The sequence below is a fragment of the Salminus brasiliensis genome, chromosome 10 (assembly GCF_030463535.1).
Source record: "Salminus brasiliensis chromosome 10, fSalBra1.hap2, whole genome shotgun sequence".
NCBI classification, from domain to species: Eukaryota; Metazoa; Chordata; class Actinopteri; order Characiformes; family Bryconidae; genus Salminus; species Salminus brasiliensis.
The window spans coordinates 14,083,737-14,102,575 of record NC_132887.1 but is presented as its reverse complement, the minus strand read 5'-3'; the positions used below and the strand labels follow the sequence as shown (position 1 = coordinate 14,102,575).

The following is an 18,839-nucleotide window of genomic DNA, read 5'->3' as shown; positions in this document are numbered from 1 at the left end:
TAATCGAGTATTGTATAAGGCAGAAAAAGTACATTTTATTTTTTTAAGCAAATCTTTGATTATCTTTCAGTAATCATTAAGAAAGGTTGTCCAAAAAAGAGAATACAATTTAGCAGTTGCAGATCCAACACAGTGGATTAGGATTATTAGACTGCATTCAAATGCAAATGACTTCACTTCACACAAAACACCTATTAACAAGTCAACATGTGTTAAACACTGAACATTTTCAATTATATGTGAAATAGGGGCAAAATGTGTGTACATTTTATGTGTCAAGGTCTTCTGGGCCATCAAATAATAGGGACACTTTTATTGTCCAGTCACACCTGCTGCTTACTTGTGTGTTATTTCTACACAAGCAAAGAGAGTTGCTGATTTAATTGCTTGTTTGATTAAAAGTAGTTTTAATGGACAATTAATCAAAACTTGTTTAAAAAAATGTATGTCCCATTTTACTATATTTTACATTGGCCCAAAGGACAATAAAACCAGAGTTCTCTCTATATTGAAATAGTAAGACAGGCAGTTAAGACCATGCTTCATTCAACTATTCAGACTATTTCTTTATTGTATATTGTGCCACTTCAGAGTTTGGTCTGTAACCAAATCCAAGCAATTTGCCAAATGGGTTCATGGAAATAGGGCAGAGAACAGCTCGATAATCCCTGGTGTGCTCTTTCCACAGCTGAATGCTAGCTCTAGATAGCCAGATGCAACACAAGCTGAACTCCCAAGTTATCCAACATTAAATAACCTGCTTTCAAAAAGGTCAAAGAGCAATGAGCTTCTAACGTCTTCCTACACACACCTGACTCAGTCTGTCAGGCCACATAATTGTTCATGCAGAATCAGACTTCATTGGCTGAGTGTGTTTAGATTCACAGCAGCTGCATTTTAATATTGCATAAAGCCCAGTTATTACTGATACTCCAGCCTTTTGGAGGATAGTGTACATTTGCAAGAACAAAAACACTGCATTTCGTTCATTTACTGTGTGAAAAAATAAAAGTGAAACTGGAGTGCCGAGAGGCGACAGGACTAGTAAATAGGCCCTGTTCCATTACTCGCACCCTCGCACCCCTCTTTGGTGCATGCCCGCTAGGTGTGCAAGGCTGTAGGGTGTCCCATTTCTTTAAGGTTCCCTAACACTGGTGCTGACGAACTAGGGAGCCTATTAGCACTTGATGCGCCCCTCCTCTAAGTCCGCATTAGGTCACACTTTTGTAAAAGCAATTACCCATGTTCCTCTGCGATCCCGTGCCATTCCTCACATAAACCAAACGAAACATGAAGCACAATAAACTCTTTAGCTGTGAGTTGTATTGAGTTATATTTTTATTCATCAACACTTTTTTTATTTTCATCAACATTTTAGCAACAGCACAACAAAACTCGTTGCGCTATTTGACGATTAAACACGGGTGAAGGAACGTGTGGCGAAGTGTGTCCCAATTCTGGTCTGAACTCTTCGGCACCTTGAACTTCATGAAAGTGCACTTCCAGAAGGGGCGAGAATTTGGACATGGCCATTGTCTCGAATACCTCCATAGCCCCTAAGTGGTGCACTATTTAATTAACAAACTGTTTTACATCAAAAGCTGAATTGCGTGTCTAATAGAAAGACATTCACATTCAGCCAGAGGCTCTTTACTTAAAATCTAGTACACTCTTCTGGCGTGGAGACAGTTTCCAGCTACTGAGAGTACTGTGCGCCAGGCTGTCCCGCATTCTCAGAGCAATGTTCCTGCGCGCATGTCTGTTTGCACCACCAGCAGGCGCCGTCTCGTAACCGCTTTTATTGGTTGTCTCTGAGGCAACGGCCCACAGGAGGCGGGGCTTAAACTTGTTTATTGTTGGCTGCCATCGCAACGACTCAGCGGCTAACGGACTCTAAACGTTTCCAAAATATATGGTGTAATTTTCAGGTAACGGGACAATTTTATACAGCAGACACCTTTGTTACATGGCTGGCCTAGCTAAATAAAAGTGGGCTATCACACTAAGGTCTTTTTTAAGTGCATCTTCATGTGGTAGCAAGGCAGCTAATCTAGCAAGCACGGGGTTAGCGGTGTTGGGTTCAGTGAGAGAGCGGAGATTCATTCTTAGTGGGCGGCTAATGTCGTCGCAGGCGTAGCGTTAGCAAGTAAGCGAGGCACTGCAGCTCCGGTTTAGTTGAGAAACTAAGACTGGCTTGTACGAATCCGCTCCTTTTGCTCACGAGTCTTTTGGCACTGTAACTGTAACAGTTTCTGCCTCCAATTCGTCAAAGTCGACACCACAAGGTTGATTACACGGTTAGCTGGTCAGCTAGCCGCCTTACATCATGACTTCTTTATCGAGCTATTTTGAACCAGCTTAACCCATCAGAATTCACCAAAGACTATTTAGCTAAAGCTTCTGGGATCAAAACAGTGTCTATCCCGTTACGTGTTAAGTCTGCCCATTAGCCTGCTTGTTATTGCTTCATCTGACAAGTAGCTAACATATGTAGTTCTATATTTTCTGTTTCAGGGGTCTTTTTTTTTCGTGTACAGAATGAATTTGCTCCCAGTGCTCGAGGATGCCGGCAGGTAATGACCCTTTAAAATCACCCCATCATCAATCACACCGCTTATATACTCACACTGCTAGCCATGCTGTGGTCTGGCAACTAATGCTGTTTTTTAATAGGTCAGAGTGATGTGAGAGCAAAGACCAGAGCCCGCTTTGACGAGGTGTTGAAGAGATACACAAACCCTCCCTCAGAGAAAAAGAAGTCCAAACAGCGAGTGGTCGAGTTGCAGGAGAATGTTGTGGTGTGTGTTTGGACTTCTTAAGGCTATCAAATACATTATCTTTCCTCACAATCTTGTTAGAACATAAAAATACAGAAAACACTGAAATTGTAATACAAGTAGATTTTTTTAGATGACTCTATCACCAATATGCCATGAAAAGGTACTAAATGACAGACCCTCAGACAGAGGGTCTGTCATTTAGTACCTTTCATGGAACCCACTGTCAGTGGATCAGAACTTGGCATATATAATTAGGACTAGGTAGTACAACAGTAGATCTGTTGAAGTACATAAGTTTGAGCACATTAAAAGTTGCTTATGTTTGGGTCACTGCCTGTTTTTAACTTGTTTTGTTATTGGGATCTCTTTCAGCTTCAGACATTGAGCAAAAACATAGATTTGAGTAAAGCCACTGAAGAAGATGAGACCATTCTTAATAACACATATGACCCTGCGCAGGGTAGCCCAAGGTACACTAAAAACAGGCGCAGGGAGGTGGAGGTGTCAGAGAAGACCAATGTCAGCAGCATTGTAAATGAGGAGAAGTCCCCACTGGCCTCAGAAAAGAAGAAGAGCAAAAGGAAGCTGCCCCCACCGCCGCTCGTTCAAGATGAAGAGGAGACTGACAAAAATGTTGCAAATTCCAAAACAAAAGGTACTGCTGAACCTGACTGGGGGCAGAACAGAAAGGGTAAAAGAGGGAAGAACAGAAGGAGAGATGATGACGATGATGGTGGACGCAAAGCAGGGTCTGAGCCTGAAGATGATCTTCTCAAAGAATATCAGCAACAGATCACTCAGGATGAGGAGAGGGCTCTAAAGAAGATCCCTCAAAACAGACATGGTGAAAAGTTGCCCAAGAGTCAGGACCCTCCAGTATTAAACAATGAGCTTGGCAAGAAGAAGAAAAAGAAGAAGAATGTGAGGGGTAGTGATGAAGATGAAAGGTAATTTAGAGTGAGCTTGCATACATCATGCATTTTTTTTAAATAATGATTGTCTTTGTCTTATAATGCTCAGTTGTCACTGCACTTGTAACAATCTTCCATTGAAACATCACCACAGCCATTCTGAATTAACAACTGACCCAGAGAAACCAAAGGACCCTGTTCAAGACGATTGTGTAGAGGAGGACAAAGTAGACACAGCAAAACCCAAAGGGAAGAAGAAGAAGAAAAGGAAGGACGGTATGGCATGTAAAACCTGTTGGTTATTGTAGTGACAACTGTGATCTAGGTCGAAATGTCCCCAATGAAGCATTTACAATGCCAACACAGTTTGGTTTGCAAAGCGTATGATTTTTAGTTAAATATTTTGGCCCTGTTTGCTCTGCTATTTGCTCCTGTTGGCTAAAGTGATAGTTGAGGACAGTCAGGCCGAGGTGGAGGATTCTCAGAGGCGGGCCTTTGATGACAACCTTGTGCTGGGAGTTTACATTCACCGTACAGACAGACTCAAGACTGACCTTCTGGTGTCCCACCCAATGGTCAAAGTCCATGTGGTGGACGAGGTTACTGGACAGTATGTCAAGAAAGAAGACAGGTGAGTATTTGACATTTTTCAGTTTTAGCTTTTGAGCAAACTCCGAAACACAAAACCTGAAACAGATTTCCACCATAGGGAGAACTGGTATAGTTACATTAAAATGTACTGAACTGCCATTTTTATGTTCTCATGCTTCTGTAATTTCTCTTTTATACCCAGCCATCGTCGAGTCTCATCCTTTTATGAGCAGGAGAACATTGAGCACATCCTTCCAATCATAACTCAGCCTTTTGATTTTAAGAAAAACAAGTCAACGGTCCCAGAGTGGGAGGAGCAGATCATCTTTAATGAGCGATTTGGTTATTTTCTTCAAGAAAATGAGGAATGTCCACAGGTCATCCTCTTTTTTGAGGTCAGCCAGTATTTAATTTTATTTTTGATTATCCATTGTTGGTTTAGCACAAAACCTGAAACCTGAAACTAAAACCTGAAAGTACCAAGTATTTTGTTTCATAGATTCTTGACTTCATCAGCATGGAAGAAGCAAGATCAAATGTCTCTGCTGATCAGCATGAACGTGGATTTCGGAAAATTGCTTGGGGTTTTTTAAAGGTACCAGAACTTGCCTGGTTAGCTTCAATGCTATATGTCATGATGTAATTGTTCTTAATGCGCTTTGTCATAAACCTGTTCAACTTCTACTAAAAGGTTATTACTTTTCATAGCTTGTTGGAACCAATGGAGTGCTGAACATTGATAGCAAGCTGCGTCTCCAGCTGTTCAGTCCTCCTCCTAGAGCGAAGAAAGTTCCACAGACAGTTGAGGTGTTTCAGTGGTGGTCAAAGTTCCCTAGGAACAGATATGCCTCAACTCTTTATGTCACAGTTAAAGGTCTCAAACTACCAGAACATGTGAGTCTACACATACGTTACAAACCTAGGTCACATTATTAATCCTAATGTAAACCAATGAGTTTTGCATTGAAATCCCAATCCAGAGTAAAATATGTGTAACATCCATCCACTTGACTGCTGTACAGGTGGATCCCTGTATTCGCTCAATGATGGCTCTGCAGCAGGAGAGGGGCAGCACCTCATACAGTGAGCTTCACACTGAACTCACCCAGAAAACTTCCACACATGTGTTGGAGAACAAATCTGAGGCCATTAAGTGGAGTCGCGTGCCTGGACAGGTAGTTTGTTTACCGTCATTAAATAATTTGCCAACATTTTGTAGTCACACATCTTGTTAATACTTAACAAAAAAAATATGCTGCCAGGTGTGTCGTATTCCCAACAAGCCCATGCTGTCATTCCGTGGAGGTCAGATGGGCTGCTTTACCCTGCGCTTCTCTCATGATGGCAGAGCCCTGGCTGCTGCTTGTGCAGACAGAGATGCTTTCCCCATTGTAGGTGTGTAACTGACCCTACTTCAGCTATTGTGTGTCTACTTAAATATGTCTTCTCTTACCTGGACACAGAACCTCTTTAGATATTCAGATTGTAATCCATCACACTTAGGATATTGTGGATGTTTGCTTAATAACGTGCATACGCTGATATCTGTTCAGATAATGAAATCTGTGCAATAAGAAATTATTGTTTGCACCAACTGTATTCTTTTCCAAATTGAAAAATGGTAAATTAATTCCTGCATCCATGGTTTTCCATAGTGTATGAGATCCCTTCAGGTAAAGTCTTGGCATCTTTTAATGGCCACCTGAGTATTGTCTATGATCTCTGCTGGACCAGAGATGATGGGTGCCTCCTCTCAGCATCCTCTGATGGAACAGTCAGGTAAAGACTCCTTGTTGCCCATTGTTATTCACAACAGTATGTGAGTTAAAAGATCTGCCTTATGATCAACAAGTGGTTTCTTTTATCTTGCACAGAGTGTGGAACATTGAAAGACTCCAGGCCCTTGCCCAGAAGATTCTTCCTCACCCATCGTTTGTTTATTGTGCTCAGTATCACCCACACATCCAGAGCCTAGTGGTTACTGGTGGTTATGATGGCCTGCTCCGGGTGTGGAATCTAGAGGTGAAAGATGTAAACGGACAACTGCTGCAAGAGTTTGAGGGACACAAGACTTTCATCAATGCGCTGTGTTTTGACAATGAAGGTAAGGTGTACTACTCTGTTATACATCATATCATGTTTTTTTGGGGTTGAAAGATTTTTAGTGTGAGTATCAGTTGATGTAATTCCAATAATAAACATTTACATTCACACAGGTTCAAGAATGTATTCTGCAGACAATGCTGGCATAATTGTTGTGTGGAATACTAAAATTGAGGATAGATCTCGGCATGGCCCAACACATCTGTGGAAAATTGAGAAGGTAATATCTGTAGTAATGCAGAGTATTATTTGAATGATTAATTTAAGTATAACTGTTTACCACTAATTTCTACCAAAGCAAGGAATAATGCTTTAGTTGCATTCAAATGTGCCCACAGGAGATAAAGGAAAGCGATTTGAACGGAATCCCCATCAACTCATTAGAAGTGCACCCAAATGGGAGGCGTCTTCTAATCCATGCCAAAGACAGCGTTTTGAGAGTGATGGATTTGAGAATGTAACTGTCCTTTATATTGTTTTTAATCTATTATTATATAATAAAACATGCTGACTGGTTTCTCTCAGAGACTAAAATTTTTCGATATCAAGATATAACAGAAATTTCAAATATTTAGAGAATAAGATGTCTTTTGTATTTCTGTTGTAGTCTTGCTGTGAAGAAATACATAGGTGCCACAAACTACAGGGACAGGATCAACAGTACCTTCACTCCATGTGGAAGCTTCATCTTCTCAGGCAGTGAGGATGGACTTGCCTATGTATGGAATGCTGAAACAGGTAGGCTCCTGCCACTAGTATATTTCCATGGAAAGCCTTTTGAGTAGACAATGTTTGTCTTTTTTTGTCAAAAGAAAGCCTGGATCAGAGATTAATTGGAACCGCAGAGATTAACAGTAAGCCAGTCGTATGAGATTTGCTTACTGTGGTCCAGATTACCTCAATATAGTTACGCAATGTAGCGCTTTTTATTTATATATATATAAAATGTAACCCAGTAACACAGTTTGATTTATTCAGTTGTTTTTAAATCACCTGTACTGTGCAAAAATATGTAATATGAAGACTCTGTCACTGAAAGCCTCTCTGTGCTCTCTGGTCAAATGCAGGTGATCAGGTGGCTGTGTACTCAGAGCTGTGTTATCCAGTCGCTCTCCGAGGTGTGGTTTTCCATCCACATGAACACATGGTGGCTTTCTGTGCCTTTGGACAAAGTCAACCAATTCATTTATATCTGTACGACCGTAAAGGTGAGAATAGATAACTGTGTGAAAACTGTGCGCACACTAATGTATGAGGGGTTTACCGTTTATATTAGCTGTGCTGTGTAGCTGTACTCCAAGCAATGTATAATAGAAGAGCTGATTCATCAGTTTTTACTTCTTTCTGTGAGCAGTTGCCCAAATGGACCTGGAAAGTTTGCGAGGACTAAACAAGTCAGAGCCTGCTGACCATAGAACAGCTAGGAATCAGTCCGAGCTATTGCCATTCCCGGATACCTCAGCCTCCGGGGTGGACCGATTCGCCAGTGCTGCTCGCTTGTCACTCAAAATGCAGCGTGTCAAACAGAAACTGGATTCAGTTCTGGTAAAGACATGTATGCTTTTAACGTAGAAACATTAATAATATGTGTTTAGGTAATTAAGCAGACATTCAACTAAATAATTTGTATCTAAATTGATACATTCATAGTACTGAAACATGGTTATTTGACTCATAACAACAGCGAAAAGCTCCTTGGTGCCATACGGAACCATTTTTTAAAAGATTCATAGAAACATCTACATAAAGTTTTCCTTATATTAAAAAAAAAAAAAAAAAATAACACGTCAAAGACAAACTGAAACACTGAAAAGAGTTTTTTAAGTTTTGAAATTGATCTCTACCTTTACTAAAGCACCCTTGAAGAATCATTTTAGGGTTACTCTTAATCTATGGTTGGTTACTAAATGATTATTGATGATAAGGATTTTTTCTTATTAAAATATTATGTATTTTAACAAAATATGTAATTTTTTTTCCAGGAGCCACATCGGAACCCTTCTGTCATGGATTATTTCTATGAACAGGGTATGTAGTGTATGTTGCTCTAGTGCAATCAGTTCTGTGGACTTCAAAGAAACTGAGTTATGCACATATAGTTTATCATTTTTGTGCATATTATAGTTTTGTAGTGCTAAAAAAGTCATTCTGCAGTCATTATCGATTTAGTCAGCTCCACTATGTAGGAGTACTTTGTAGTTCTATATTTACAGACTGTAGTCCATCTGTTTCTCTGCAAAACTTGTTAGCCTCCTTTTGCCCTGTTTCTCAATGGCCAGGACTCCACAGGACCACCACAGAGCAGGTATTCTTTAGGTTGTGGGTAATTGTCAGCACTGCACGAGTACGATAGGATCAGACACGGTAGTGCTGCTGGACTTCAGGGCGGCTTCAAGGTGCCTTATGAAGTGTGATGTGTCCCCCTGTGGTTGAGGTGAATAGCAAGAAAGAAGGGAGGAGACAGGGTGGTGGTTGGACCAAGGAAGGTTTATATAGGGAAGGGGAGAATGAGTTGGGGCGTGGTCCATTTCCCAAAATTCAGTTGTGATATAACTCCATGTATAGAACTGCAAAGTGCTCTTTTATTGTAAGTGGAGCTGATAAAACAGAAGCACGGAGGTGGTTTTAATGAAGTGTCTGGCTGGTGTATGGTACATATGTAGCAAATAATAAGTGAATATAATAGTCTTAGAACCTAATCATTATTTTTAACCATATATTGTTAATTTAGATTGATAGTATATAGTATAGTATAGTATAGTATAGTATAGTATATGTCATATGTTGTTTATTATTAGTAGTAACACCATTTAATTTAATTGAAGGAAGCATGTCTCAGCTGGGGAAGAGTCTAAACCAAGAGGTAAGTAGCAGTAAACTTAAAAACTGTAAAAAACAAATAGTGAAATAATAAAATAAAATACAAAAAAACATATTTTTATACATACATTATACATATTTTAAACAATCTGACCTGCTGTGTTTCAGGGCATGAATGTGTCTCTCCCGTCTCCATCTTTACTGTCCCCACATTCAAAGCTACAGCTGTCCAGCTCGCTCAGTACCCAGCTTATTCCTCAGGCCACACTCAGCTCACAGACCTGTATGTACAGCTCACTGTGATTAGTCATTATCTTACCATATATATGTGGTCTTCATATTGCTTTCTTTTTCATTCACAGTTGGGTTAAGTGCTTTGGGTCAGCCCATTAGAAGGGCTCCATTCCTCAGGCAAAGGGTAAGATTGAGTTTCTGGTTTAATTTATTCACTTGACTGAATGTATAGCAAGTTCATGAATTTTGAAATAAATTTATTCATTGGCTGTTCATGCATCACCATCTTAATTTATTATTAATGGCAAATTTTATTAATTTCCTCAGAGCGTACCAGATTATGAATTTCCTCAACTAGTTGAAAACGACCTGGCCCAGGTTCAGCAGACGGTAGGTTTATTACTTCTATGTAATAAACCTATGCTAAGCTATGGCTTTAATAACATTTTATCTAAACTTTATCTGAACGCACACTTTTTCTAAAATGTGATGTGATTGTTAAACTAAAGTCTTGAACACATGATCTCTTTTTTAGGTTGTGTCTTTGTATGACTACAGTGCCAATCGATCTGATGAGCTAACAGTACGGCGTGGGGATGTGATCCATGTGCTGTATAAAGACAATGAGAGCTGGTGGTTTGGGTGCTTAGCCAATGGACAAAAGGGCTACTTCCCAGCTGCCTATGTAGCTGATGAAAGTCAGTAGAACCTCATTTTGCAGCAACTAATAATGAATTATAAGACTGAAGCAACATGTACTGCTTTAGCCAGAGTAAGCATTCGTTTTTCTCTCTGTTCCACACAGAGGGATTTGATGAAGAGTTGTCAAGGGCTATAGAGATGCAACCAGGACCGTCTGAGCAAATAAATCATGGATTTGACAGATCCACTCCAACAAAGGTAATGTAAATAAGGTGTGATTCTCAGCTTAGCAAATCAGCCGCAGGGGGTGGTAAGGGTAACATACTTTTGTCTGCAGTAGAAAATCACAAATTTAAAGCAGGACAAAATATATTTTGTGACGACCTACGACCTAGCATCATACTGTGGTCAGGTGTGTTTGAGGATAGAAGAAATGGTAAAGCGTTTGTTTATTTCCTGTCTTCCTGATTTGCTGGCTTCCTGTCTTGCCCACCTACAGATGTCCGCAGCCATCAGTGCCTCCGGAGAGCTGAAGATCATTTCTGAGCAGGACACTGACGCTGAGGCATCTGCAACCAAGTATGCCGCTTCCATTCTCCACCACTTTCTCTAATAATTTATGTTCAGAAACCCAGGGTTAATTATTAACCTAATGTGGGGAAACATATTATCACATTTCCTCCAAAAAAAAGCGGAAAAAGTTTTAGTCACATAGTGACATTTAAGTCCTTAATTTATTACAAATTAGCTTAGTTTTTATGAAATCTGAAGATTGTATTGATGTTTATGGCTTGACCTGTTGTCTTTTATACCCTTATTCGAAGGACCAAAAAGAAGAAGAAAAAGGTCAAGAAAACTGAGATCACTTATGATCCTTCTCAGACCCTGTCATCTGATCCTGAAGCTCCTGCACTATCTACTAGGAAAAAGAGACCTCTTCCAAGGTTAGGACACACCAACAGTGCTTTCGAACCTTCTGCTGCAAATCAGGAGCAAGGGCCATATAAATATAACATTCATCACTGAGAATAAGGGAAACATATGCATGCTGATGTCAGGAACGTGCTTATTTGTTTATTTTTGTAGTCAAGCCTTATATCTGAATGTATTTTGTAATTTTATAATGGATATTTTTAATAACTAGTTTTTTCAAAGAGATGTATCATGTACTTTAAAACATATCAGTGTTGTAATATGTATTTGTGTAAGTATTTGATATAATGTTTAAGTCTTAAATAAATACGCAAATATAGTGTGGGGGAAAATGTGGGATTCCTTAAGAAGGAGGAACAATGAAGTCATTAAAGGTATCTGCACACTTGGACCTCAGGTGTCTGCTGAGCCTGCACAGTTTAGAGTGGGTTAAAATACTTGGTCCATGCCCTGAAGAGTTCCATGCCCTGGATCCATGGTCTATTCTAACAACACATGAAATCAATCCTGGTACACTGTGACACAAAAACCTTGGGGTGTGTTGAACTTTACCCTCCTGAGAACTACTGTAATTTGTAACATAGATTCTGAAACAGATTATGTGTTGTGAAACATGAATGCATTCGGAAGAATCTTACATCAGAAATAGCATCAGGGAACTGTACCAAGAAACATCCGCTGTGTAGTCAACACCCTAAAACATTCTCAATGCTTGTGGGTGGGACCAGTATGTACACAAACCTGTACAAGGTAGTTATACACGTTGTAAATCTGCCAAATCAGCACTTAATCAGGACTGGGCATAATTCCTAATCTTTGTTACCTCACTTTCTCCCTTGTTGAGCATCAAGGCTCAGCCAACTTACTAGTAATGTGTTCACACAAAAGCACATACTCCAACAAAAGCAGGATAAACTTTTTTAATACCCTTGCTTTCAGAGGAAACAATGAATGAGCAGGTGTCCCAATACTTTAGTCCATATAGTGTATTTTTTACATTCCAGCATTTTAATGAATAGACATTCCAGATTGAAGTTAACCAAATGATTGTTCAAAACATTTGAAACGTCTTTAAGGCATTGTACAAATATATTATACACTGTATACATGAGGTTCTACGTACAAACTCTGTACTTTCTCTGTAAAGAGAAACATTGGCATAACGATAAAAAAACGTTGAAGAAGAAAACCTTCCCATCTAAAATTTGCACTTGTAAGACGTGATTCATTAAGGCACAGGGTTATGAGTACATTAACATTAATAATGTACATGTAAACACAACTATTGAGACACTGGCATTTCAATGAGCTATGAATACAATAAAGTTTACAGAAACCACCTTATTTTTCTTGGGAGTAGTTACAGCTATTTCCATATAAAAATACAATGTAAGATAAGTGTTTAGTGTTCTGCGTACTGTTAAAAGAATAGTTCAGTGAAAATCGAATAAACATGATTTATCACTAAACCCAGATGCATCACTTAACCAAGACACATTTCATATCTATAGGTTACTTCTTTCATTTTGAACTGGAGATGCTATGCTAAAGTTGCTAAGACTTTCACCAACCATCTCTCTCTAAAACAAATGGCCAAAAACCTCAGCTTGCTCAGAGCGCATTCCAGATCTTTTGTTTTTTTTTTCCATGACACATGAGTGTGGTTTAAAACAATGTATAGATTACAAAAATATAATTCTCTGCAGAGCTGAATGGTGGGGCAGCTATTTTGAGTAATATAGCTTATATGTTTAAATAAGATATATCCTTTTAGTGTTTACATCTTTACATTGTACAGCTTTTAGATAAGAGTTTTAAAGCAAATATAATGACTAATCCAGTGTTTGTTTGCATCTTAGCCTAGTTGTAAATTAAAGAAGCAAATGTCAGAATGTCTCTGCTGATTGACTGCATTTAGGTTCAGTGATAAATTATGTTTATTTGATTTTTCACCCAGCTATTCCTTTAACATAACTGTAAAATTCAGTTTTGTTTATTGCATACAAAAGCTTTTATATAATAATAATAATAATAACGTTTCTAATAGTGGTACAGTGTCGACATGCTTTCTATGCAAATCATGATACATATCAATGATTAGCATTAGAGAGAAGAGGGGATTTTTCTTCTATAGAAATAGCAGATTCAGTCCTAGTGGTTTTCTGTGTCCTAAAATTTAAATAGGAAACAAACAAATAAATTAGAAGAAATATTATAATCTCTGGGATCAGATGTATCAGAAAACAGAGTACAAGTGTGTAGTAATGTCAATGTCTGTATTAATATGAAATTATAATCTTTTGAATCTAGAGTAAAACTACTGTATGGCTTCAGATGAACAAGTCTATCATTCTGTTTCAAAGTAAATAATAATCACAGAATAACTAACATAATATCCAATAAATAACCATAAACATTACCTTCTGTTCCGTATTTCTTCATTGGTGAAATATATTATTTGTAGGAATGCCTAGAGAAAGGGGAAATGAATCAGCTATGTAATGCTTTTTTTCCCTCTAATGTAACTACTTAGGAGATAACATTGCTTACAGCGAGAAAGGCGAGTGCTCCTTGAACACCTGCACTCCATTCAAAATTCAGTTTTTGTGTGATATATCCACCAACAGTGGGCCCAAAGAACATCCTTTCACAAAATGAAATACAACAATTCAGTTTTTTAAAGGAGAACAAGGAATGCTACTGATTTCTTACAAGAGAAACTTGTTTCTCACGTACCCTGCCGACCACACAGCTGAGAACAGCCCAGATACCAAACCCAGCGTGCTTAAACCCTCCTCAAAGTCATTTTCACTAAAATGTGAAGAAAAAGACAACGGTTCATCTCTTTTTCCTAACAAATGAATTTAAATCTTGCTTTGTTTTTACTTGCTTAACTGATTCTTCATTAGTTTGGATGTACTGCAATATATGTTGGTGCAGATTGGTGTACTTGTATAATCCCTTACCGGGCACATAAGAGCATCTCAGTGAAGGTGGGGATGCAAGTCATACACAGAGAGAAACCGATGACCACAAGCATGACGACAGTAAGCCAAAGCTGACTACAGAAACAAAAAGTCAAATGAGAGCTCAAAATCTACTCATTTACAGCCCCGACCTGAAACAGCATACTGCATTCCTTACTCGTGCGTTATAAGCTTACCTCCTAATATGGAAAATAGGAACAGGACCAAGTAAGCAAAAACTAACGGCTGTAGCCATTCCTCCTACCACCATCATCCATCTCCGTATAGACTGCAAAAGCAAAACAGTAATAAACTTTTGTAAAAATCGTCCTTTTTAAAAGATCAGTAACATCAGTAAAACATTTAATAAGGTCCACCACAAAAAGGACCTGACCCCCTGTAGCAGGGTTTGCTTACTGGATACTTATCACTGATTATTCCAAACAAGGGGGAAGCAGCGCCGTAAGGTAATGAGACCCCAATCATGAGCAGACCCACAGATCCAGTGCTCAGGCTGAACTGCTCATAGAATGAGGAAGAAGCAGTTATAGCACTTGTGTCTTACTACAGAATTAGCTGTTTGAGAAGTAAGAGAATTGACTCTATTCTTGTCAAACTTTCGAAATGAACATTTTCATTAGTTAGGTCAAGTTGGGTTGCCAGTAACAGTAGTTAATTTAGTATTGTGGTGTCAAATGTTCTTAACACGATAAGTAATTAGAAAATCCATACACCGTGCTATAATAAATATGTAAACATAGTGCAGATATATATATATATATATATATATATATATATATAGCTCTGGAAAAAATTAAGACTACTTTTTTTCTTAAATGTGCTTCTCTACACATATAGCAGCCATCAAACAAAGCTGAGTTACCTGAATTTGCAACTATGAATGACAAAGTTACTCAATAGCAATGTGAAAGACTAGTGGAGAGCCTGCCAAGAAATAAAAGCTGTGATTGGCAGTCATTATTTCACCATAGTGATTTTTGAATGCTCTCAAAGTTCAAATATTCGTACTGTGTTGTTTAAATTTAAATGATAATTTCTTTGCATTATAATTATTATAATAATTTCTTTGCATTCATTGAACAGTTATCATTTCTGCAAATAAATGCTCTAAATAGCAATATTTTTGTTTCAGAATTTAGGGGAAATGTTTACCATGGTTTATGAAATATAACGCAAATGTTAATTTCCCTAAACACATTACCTATAAACAGTAAAACCAGAGAAACAGACCATGTAGGGTGGTCTCTTATTTTTTCTGGAGCTGTGTATATATACACACATATACATACATACACGCGCACACACACATCCAAGAACAATAAAAGGATTATTTATATATATATATATATATATATATATATATATATATATATATATATATATATATATATATATATATATATATATATATATATATATATTAATAATCTTATTTACCTTTTCCATGGCAAATAATGACAGTGTTGCATCCAGAAAGCCAATTCCTGAGCTAAGTGTGAATACCACAAAGCAAATGAGCATGATTTTTACTTGGGAACACAGCCTAAAGAAAGAAACCGGTGTTGCAACGGCATCTGGGCAGGAAACATACAGAAAACACAGAGATTAGACATGACAAACAGACAAAACTTTTGTTAACAATAACAATAATTAAAATTAAACAATAGCAATAACTATTAGAAATCTTTACATCAGGTTACATACATAGGTCACATTTTGTGGGGAGATAAGTGTTTGCAGAGAGAGGGGATATAAGCTAAAGTCTTCTTGTGTATTCGCTCACAGGTTTGATCACTACAGTAATTAGTGGGAGAATGAATTTTAGTGAAGTGAATACCACGGCAAAGCTCAAACAGGGTAGAAGAAGACACTTTCAGGAAATGTTTCACCAACCAAAGTTGGGCAAAATCCACATGTTTAAGGGAACAGTCAGAAACAGAAGACATCCAAGAACAATGAAAGGAATTTCGTATCCAAATGACTGATACATCCATCCTCCAAATGGTGGTCCCAGTATGAGTCCAATTCCTGTAAAGATCTCCATAAAGCCCTGCACAATTAAAAATCAATATGAATCAAAAGATAAATTGTTAGGATTTGAACATTTCAATAACAACAAATAAAAAAACAAACATAAAAAAATGGAATGTTCCTCTAATGCAATCAAGCATTCCATTATTTTCAGCCTTAGTGCCCCTATTGTAGGAGTGAAACAGTGCACAGTTATCTCCCAAATACCACGGCTATATTGGAAAACAAGTGGTAACTAACACTCACCAGAATAGTTGCAATATTGTGGGGGAAAACCTTTGCTGAGACTGCAAAAGAGGATGTTACTGCAGCTGCAAAGCCCACTGCATTTATAGACCTTATGACAAAACAGAGCACTATGAAAATGGTTCCTTCTGGAGCTCTGTCGAGGAAACTGTGGGGGCAAAAACACAAAGATGTAGACTTTAATGGCAAAACATCTTACAATTCTGTGTAAAAAAAGATTTCATCCACTTTGTTTATACTGATCAGCTGATACACAGAACTTGAATGTATCTGTCTGTCTGCCTGCCACTGGGTAAGATAATAGGTTATGTCAATTTAAACAAAACAACAGCAGAACAGGCTAAACTGAACACTAACACAGAACACCAGCATGGTTAAATGATTGATGCAAAGAACAACTGCCAGATTCAAATGATGTCCACAATGGCAAAAGGTATATAAAATATACAATTATATTGGCCTAAATTACCGCTCATCGTGTTTAGCCTCTTATGATCAGCACTGAACTCAGAATTTTTCATATCGCTCAAGCCCTAAAGTTGATTTTATATTTATAAAGCCAGAAGTGTCCATAGAAAGTTGATTCATTATAAATACTTTAAGCCATCAGGGTGTCCACAGAAAGCCTGAGGACAGCTCAGTACTCACCCAAAGACTACAGTACATCCACCTGAAACAAACAGCCCTGCGATTATCATAAACTTGGCCCCAATTTGAACAATCTGTAAAGGAAAAAAATCAATTGATCAACTGAAGCAACATCTTTTAAAAATAGTATTTGTAATCTAAACTTACTTAGTTATTCAAACTGGGAAAACAACTTACATATTTACCCAGAATTAACGAGCCAACCAGCGTGCAGAAAGCATAGCACCCAAATATCAGCCCAATGATTGCTTGGCTGACTCCTTTCTTCTCTGCCTGTGTGAAACACAGATCTGAGCTAATTCACTTAGTACTGTGTTATCGTACACGACAAGGGTACGACCTACCTCAAGTGGGAAGAACGGGCCCAGTATTGAATAGCAGATCATTGAGCTGAAGTTTATGGACGCCATCGCGATTAGAGTTAAAATCTGTTGACGGGTCATCTTTGGGCCAGGCGTCTCCGGAGGTCCGGAGCGATCAACATGATCAGCTGTGTATTATAGTTAAAGATAGCTAGAGACTTGCAGGACAGGCAGGACGAGGCATGTTTTTGAAGGCTATGTTGAGAATAAGCATATTAGGCATTAGTCTCCAGTAATGCTTCACACTTCACACTTTCTAGCCTTCCCAGGTAAGGAGCACTAGCCTACCTGAGATCCAAGGTCGATAAGGTAGCAGATAATACTTCCAGTAAGGTCCAGTAAGTAGTTAATAAATGTATCTTTACATGCTGAATAATGAACAGAGATCTACGTTTACAGACCTGTAAGTTGATCAGCGTTTGTAGCCATGTCGCCCACCGGACTGCAGAGTACAAGTTTACAGAGTCTCTCAGTAATCCTAGTGCTACTCCAGAGTTCAGCGGGTAAGTAAGCAAATGCGATCATTTCTTCACGCGTCTTCCGACAAGCCCCGCCTCCAGCGCTGGGATTGGCTGGCAGTCCACCAAAAAACCGCCCTGCTGTGGCGTAAGAGCCAATCGTAGCCAGGAGGCGGGATTTGTCGAGGTGTGAGTGGACGGAAAATATGCCAATCAAAAAGTTTGGCCTGTTTCCACACATTTCCACAGAAATACCAACATTGCGTGCGTTGAAAATGTTGAGGTAAATGTAAGGCAGTAAGACAGTGTAAACTAGAAATTGTGCGGTAGAAGAATGATGTGGTGGCCATCAGATTTTATTTTTCCGATTAGATACCGTTAGATAATACAGGGCAACTAAACACGTTATTAGGAACACCTGTACAGCCACCCGATCAGGCAAGTATCTAATGAGCTAATCGTGTGGCATCATTGCAATGCATAAACCTATGGAGATAAGGGCCAGTGTCCTCATGCCACATTATTCATACAACTATCAGAAATTCAGATCAGTATATCACTGATCATATATTTTTGTCATATATCAATGATTTTGAGCATTGCATGGTTTTTGGTGCCAGGTGGGCTGATCTCCTGCGATCTACACAGCTGTCTCTAGACTTCTGCAGAAGAAAATGACTTGTCGATAAGGCAGCAGACAATGGCCTGACAAGTCCGAGTTGACAGAAAGGCTGAGGTAACTCATATGACCACTCAAGCACTCAATGTACAATTGTGGTGAGCAGAAATACATCTCAGAAAGCATAACACATCTAACTGTGAGGCAGATGAGCTAAAGCAGAAGACGAGTCAGGTTCCACTTTTGTCAGCCAAGACCAGAAAGCTGAGGCTGCAGTGGCGCACAGGCTCACTAAAACTTGGCATGTGAAGAGAGGCACAGAAATTGTAGGGTCAGAATTTGGCACCAGCAGCATAAATCTGTGGACCCACACTTTCGTTGTGTCAACAGGTCAGGCTGGTAAAAGTGATGTAATGGGGTGGGGAATGTTTTCTTGGCATACTTTGGGCCTGTTAACACCAACTGCTGTTAATG

General features: G+C 38.7%; 2 protein-coding genes across 3 annotated transcripts; one reads left to right on the top strand and one right to left on the bottom strand.

The window, feature by feature from the left end:
* The first annotated feature begins 1,845 nt into the window (after nucleotides 1-1,845).
* On the top strand, nucleotides 1,846-13,339 carry ahi1 (Abelson helper integration site 1). 2 transcript variants are annotated; one of them, XM_072689349.1, is made up of 27 exons: nucleotides 1,846-1,928; nucleotides 2,515-2,573; nucleotides 2,674-2,798; nucleotides 3,153-3,727; nucleotides 3,846-3,967; nucleotides 4,142-4,322; nucleotides 4,485-4,677; nucleotides 4,782-4,877; nucleotides 4,991-5,176; nucleotides 5,305-5,457; nucleotides 5,545-5,677; nucleotides 5,938-6,061; nucleotides 6,157-6,386; nucleotides 6,499-6,605; nucleotides 6,724-6,842; nucleotides 6,993-7,123; nucleotides 7,453-7,593; nucleotides 7,740-7,930; nucleotides 8,368-8,413; nucleotides 9,211-9,248; nucleotides 9,374-9,488; nucleotides 9,568-9,623; nucleotides 9,767-9,829; nucleotides 9,975-10,137; nucleotides 10,245-10,339; nucleotides 10,581-10,660; nucleotides 10,906-13,339. In XM_072689349.1, exons 2-27 carry the CDS (start codon nucleotides 2,564-2,566, stop codon nucleotides 11,105-11,107), a joined length of 3,675 nt encoding a protein of 1,224 aa, XP_072545450.1. In that variant the 5' UTR covers nucleotides 1,846-1,928; nucleotides 2,515-2,563; the 3' UTR covers nucleotides 11,108-13,339. The 2 variants fall into 2 exon arrangements, with proteins under 2 accessions (XP_072545450.1, XP_072545449.1); XM_072689348.1 differs by having other exon boundaries at nucleotides 4,136-4,322.
* On the bottom strand, nucleotides 11,921-17,778 carry slc18b1 (solute carrier family 18 member B1). The gene is made up of 14 exons (XM_072689350.1): nucleotides 17,690-17,778; nucleotides 17,271-17,416; nucleotides 17,104-17,199; nucleotides 16,927-17,000; nucleotides 16,279-16,426; nucleotides 15,895-16,051; nucleotides 15,439-15,575; nucleotides 14,398-14,499; nucleotides 14,178-14,269; nucleotides 13,981-14,076; nucleotides 13,751-13,825; nucleotides 13,565-13,658; nucleotides 13,435-13,484; nucleotides 11,921-13,183 (listed from the first exon to the last, which is right to left on the bottom strand). The coding sequence occupies exons 1-14, from the start codon at nucleotides 17,715-17,717 to the stop codon at nucleotides 13,105-13,107; spliced, it is 1,374 nt and encodes a 457-aa protein (XP_072545451.1). The 5' UTR covers nucleotides 17,718-17,778; the 3' UTR covers nucleotides 11,921-13,104.
* Between the last annotated feature and the right edge of the window lie 1,061 nt (nucleotides 17,779-18,839).

Coding starts and splice junctions, on each gene's coding strand:
- ahi1 (XM_072689348.1), top strand. Junction 3,728..3,845: donor GGTAGTGATGAAGATGAAAG/GTAATTTAGAGT, acceptor ACATCACCACAG/CCATTCTGAATTAACAACTG. Junction 10,340..10,580: donor ACAGATCCACTCCAACAAAG/GTAATGTAAATA, acceptor GCCCACCTACAG/ATGTCCGCAGCCATCAGTGC.
- slc18b1 (XM_072689350.1), bottom strand. CDS start 17,717: ATGGCTACAAACGCTGATCAACTTACAG. Junction 16,427..16,926: donor GGATGTACTGTAGTCTTTGG/GTGAGTACTGAG, acceptor TTGCCCCCACAG/TTTCCTCGACAGAGCTCCAG. Junction 14,500..15,438: donor CATTATTTGCCATGGAAAAG/GTAAATAAGATT, acceptor TTCTATGAGCAG/TTCAGCCTGAGCACTGGATC.